The following is a 5,105-nucleotide window of genomic DNA, read 5'->3' on the forward strand; positions in this document are numbered from 1 at the left end:
ATATAACATTTTGTCAATTGATGCTATCATAACAACAAAGGGCCACACATACTTTTCGTACAATATTTTTCCAATTATCATGAAAAGCTAACTACTCATTAACATTTTTTAAGGTACAAGAATCAAAAGGATACCAATGCACACTTACAACTTTGGGGCTTCTTTACGGGATATTTCTTTATTTTAAGGTGGAAACTCAGGTGCAGTCGATTTTACGTGAAATTGATAGTTGTGAGCTATTAGATAATTTAACTAAATTTTTATCTAACGACTCTCAACTATTAACTTCACATGAAGTCGACTACACATCAGTTTTTATCTTATCTCAATCATCTTTGAGACTTTGATACACACAGTTAGTGCAAGGTGGTTCCCTCGTTACAAGTTACAACAACCGGTAAAAAATTAATCCAGCAAGACCATTAGGAAAAAAAATTATATGATAACTATTTTTTTATATAATATACTAACAATTCAATATATCTTAATATATATTTGTATATATAAAAAGATATATTGAATTATAAATGTCACAAACTACTAAAATGACAAATATTTTAGATTAGGAATATATTAGAAAGCCGCATTCTTCGTGGTTATAGGTGCCTAAACACGGACTGCTCAATAGAAAGCTGACAAGTGCAGTTAACGTAAGCATTCTTAAGTCACGTTTGTTAAGAGATTAATCACGATAAATGTTTTTCTTATTACGGTGGGAATATTATGGGTAATAGATTATCCGAAGGATATGAATGTCATTTGGTAGAATGGGTTTCGACGACTTCATGCGTGACCGGAGATGGACTACATGCTCAGGCAACTTTGATGGATGTAGGCAATTGGAAGTGGAGGAAGCACATATTATATTGGTTATGTTTCGAACGTGATGGGCTTATTTGCCGTAGGTGCGACTGAAGGTGGATTCGGAATGTGAAGTTCATCGCGTTTTAATGGGTGGAGAAGGGGAAGATGGTCATATTGGTTCGTGTCTGAAACGCGTTACGCAGTGTGCTAAATATTGTAGGATTGGTATCTTTGATTTTTTTCGGTGTGTTGTGTTTCTCGAAAGGAAGTTTGAGGTTGTGGTACAAGAGTTTGAAGACTAGAAGCGTGACTTTTCTTTTTTTGGACAGGAAGGTGAGTGTTTCTTGGTGGGAATGGGTTAACTTTGTCAAAAAAAATATTTGGAAGAGAATAAAAACCATATATTTACTGTATTTTAATATTTTTACTTTATTATCAATTTTATTAGAAGTACTAGGGGTGTAATTTTTAGATTCTAATCCGATTTTAGACCTAATGAAACCTACGCATCTTCGGGTCGAGGAAAAATCGGGTAAAAATCGGGTCTTTAGCATATAAAAATCATCTAATCTCCAACCATTATTTCACAATTCACATTGTAAAATTCATTTAAAAAAATATAACAAGAACTAACCTTTCTCTAAAATTAAAGCATAACCATAATCAATACTAATATTGTCTAATAATACCAAATATTTAAATAAATACAAAAAACATAATGTTATGTATTAGTTTAAAGTCTTATACATTTTAAACATAAAACATTAACTTATAATCTTATAATGACTAATAACACAAAATATTAAGGTTTATAATATTTAAATTCCATATAAGAATAGCCATCATCCATCACTAATAACACAAAATATTAATTGTGTATGATGACGGGCCTACTGGACCGAGTTCGAGTGATCCGAACTATGGCTCGGACCCAATCCGAAATAATGATTGAGTTTATTTTTGAGACCCTTATAAATTAGCCCCGATAAAATCCCAATAAATTAGCCATTAAAGTGTTCGAGAACGGACTGGATCTTCACGTCCAGACGGGCCATATACATCCCCTAAGAAGTACATTCAACTTTTTTTTTATTTTTTTAAAAAGAATATTTAAAAGTTAAATAAAAAATATCTAAAATTATTAAAAAATATCTAAAACTCAAAAACTAAAGAACATTCAAAACATAATAAATTTAAAACTTAGAAGAAGAAACCCTAGAATTAGTAAAAAAAATTATCTAAAAAAATAGAAAGAAGATGAGCAGCGACCTGGCTATGTGGTGGTCTGCGACAACAGCAACGACGAGCGGCGACCCTCGGCGGCTGGACGCGCAAGATTGCGTTCATGGAGGAAGGGCGCTACGCGTGTGTGTGGGGCGGCGCTACTTGGAGGGAGTGCGCTACGTCGCTGCGATCAGGAGACTTGCGTCGCACACAATCTGATGAAGAGAGGATAACACCGCCAAGAGACGCGGTGGAGGGCGCAAGGGCGACTGGCAAGCGCAATGGATGGGGCGGACACGGGCAAGTGGCACCTGCGTCGGAGGGGGTGGCCGCAGGGGAGAGTAGCACACGCGGGAGAGGCGGGAGTTGATCAACATAGTAATTGATATTGACAGGAGCGTGTTTCTAAACCTAATCCTAACTTTTAGAATTTCAAAATCGAAATTTTTAAAAAATTGTTCTAATTAATTGCACGTAGAGCTTTTTTGTTAGACTCTCTCTTACGGTGCTAACAATGTCAAAAGAAGAATTAAAGAAGTTCCTCTTAATCACGTGTAACTCATAAATTAGTGCAAGTAGGGTAGACATTGTAGCCACCACACAATAATGGCCATTGAGAAGGCATCATAGTGGACTGTGAAAAAGTCGTTATCGTAGAATATAACATAATAATTACCATACACGATGTTAAATTCTAAATAAATACAGAAAGATAAGTCATTTATCAGTGCAAACAGATAAGTATGTAGGTGTTGGATTACCAAGGTGAGAGAAGACCCCATGCTGCACCAAAGCTTTCTCCTCCTCGTTGGAAGTGGTGGTGCTTGTGGTGGTGCTGGTAGTGGTAGTGGTAGTGGTAGTTGCAGCATTACTACTGGTAGTAGTAATAATACACTGAGAGTCGGTCATGACTAGTCCCCGAGAATTGTCATCATAATCATGGCCCACAAGGACGGTGAAGCTGACTGCCACGTCATCGCTGTTGTTCTTGCCCCTTTTTGGATGGGCACCAGTGAGGTGCAGGCTCAAGGCACACTCCAAGCCCTTCACCACATCCTTCATGAAAGGGCGTTCCTTGCCATGATCGTTCAAACAACTCAAGGCAACCTCAACAAACTTGTCCAAACACTTTTGCCCAATGGTACCCTTCAAGGCAGGATCCACCGTCAGATCAACGTTGCCATCTTGATAACAGCTTTTTACCCAAATCACAAGGGACTCCTCCTGCCTATTCTCGATCCTACGCTTGATCACTGGCCTCCCACACAACACCTCCAACAAAACAACCCCGAACGAGTACACGTCAGACTTCTGACTCAACCACTGACTCATGTAGTACTCCGGGTCCAAATACCCCAAACTACCCTTCACGTCCGTTGTCACGTGGGAACCATTCGGCCCGTCCTTCGACAAACCGAAATCCGCAACTTTCGCGATCCAATCATCGTCAAGCAGTATGTTCGTGCTCTTCACGTCCCGGTGGATCACGTTCTCTGTGTGCAGGAAGTGAAGCCCACGCGCCGCAGCAAGGCATATCTCCAAGCGTTTGTTCCACGAGAGGGGTTGTTGGTTGTTGCTGGTGTCGTAGTCGTAGAGGTGCTCGCGTAGGGTCCCACGCGCCATGTAGTCGTAGACGAGGATCATCTCGGCGGCGTCCTGGCAGTAGCCGATGAGGGAGACGAGGTGAGGATGGCGGAGGTGGGACAGCATCTTGATCTCCGTTTGGAACTCGCGGAGTCCTTGATTGGAACCCTGATTGAGGCGCTTGATGGCCACGGGGGAGCGGTGCTTGGGGAACTTGCCTTTATAAACATTGCCGAAGCCTCCGCGGCCTATGATTAGGGCTTGGTCGAAGTTGTTGGTGGCGGATCTTATCTCGGCGATGGTAAAGTGGCGGCACGTGGTAGAGTTTTCGGGGTTACTGTCCCTTGAACTCTTTTGCCACCAGCGGAAGAATAGGCACATGATTATGCTTGTGCTTGTGATCTATACGGAGGTGGAGTAGTGATAGTAGGTTTGGCCATAAAGTTGCTTGCATTATATTGCAGCAATGCAAAATAATTGACCATAAATTAGCTAGTGTATAACTACTGTACTATTGTTGACATTGACACCACCACTTGAATGCTTTTCTTCCTCTTCTTTTTTCTTTAATTTCTTCACCCTACACAGACATACTTTCTGTGTTCTTTCTTTTCTTTTCCTTTGCTTCTATCGTGCGTCCAATGCTTTCATAAAGCAACCTTCTTTTCATACATGCATGACACACGCTCACTTTGTAACATCACCAATGTTACATCACCCAGAAGGCTATAATTGAAGGTGATTAATTGTAATTAACCAAAATATTTAACTTAGAGTTCGCCTAGAAAAATCAACTAGAAGGAAAACTAACTCAAAATAATTAATTATAAATATATAATAATTATTTTTAATAGTTGATTTTAATATATATTTAATATTTTTTCTATTATCATTACAATTAGACAATTTAAAAAAAATTCAAAATGCATGCATTGTTCTAAGAATTTGGATAAGATAGTGAGTTTTATCCATTTTATCACCTAATCGTGGCTATAATTTTTAACAAGCATTCTGGTTAGTTTTAAATTTCTTGCTATCATGCTATGTAGCACTTGTCATCAGTATCTTCTTCTCTTCTTTGAATGAATTAAATGTTGAAAAATGTAAAATAATATTGTGAAATTGTATGAAAGCTTATCAAAGAAATTTCATTCTTCATCGAACAGATAGAAAATCTTATGACCAACATATATATGTAAAACAAACGTCTAGAGGTACTAATAGAATTAAATAATTAAAAGTTAAAAGTAACCTATGATGAAGCTTCATCTAAAGTCTAAACTTAATTCCAAGGCATCACTAGCAGCCGTTGATTGGAGCCTAGAGGCCTGCTTTAGAGATGAATATTAAATTAAGTAAAAGCTAACCTTTAAAATGACTTACAAAGAAATGAAGATTTTGGACCAGACTTTCACATAAACTAGCCGTCTAATGCTCGAAACTCGAAAGCATGCCTTTCTATTTCCTCTTCTTGAAAATTATCTTACCTATTT

The 5,105-nt window shown here is 38.3% G+C and overlaps 1 protein-coding gene across 1 annotated transcript; it reads right to left on the reverse strand.

Annotated features, from left to right (window-relative positions):
- LOC107632090 (receptor-like protein kinase FERONIA) lies at positions 2,567-4,289 on the reverse strand. Its single transcript, XM_016335729.2, has one exon. It carries the CDS (start codon positions 3,991-3,993, stop codon positions 2,746-2,748), a length of 1,248 nt encoding a protein of 415 aa, XP_016191215.1. The 5' UTR covers positions 3,994-4,289; the 3' UTR covers positions 2,567-2,745.

Source organism: Arachis ipaensis, chromosome B03 (genome assembly GCF_000816755.2).
Source record: "Arachis ipaensis cultivar K30076 chromosome B03, Araip1.1, whole genome shotgun sequence".
Classification (NCBI taxonomy): Eukaryota; Viridiplantae; Streptophyta; class Magnoliopsida; order Fabales; family Fabaceae; genus Arachis; species Arachis ipaensis.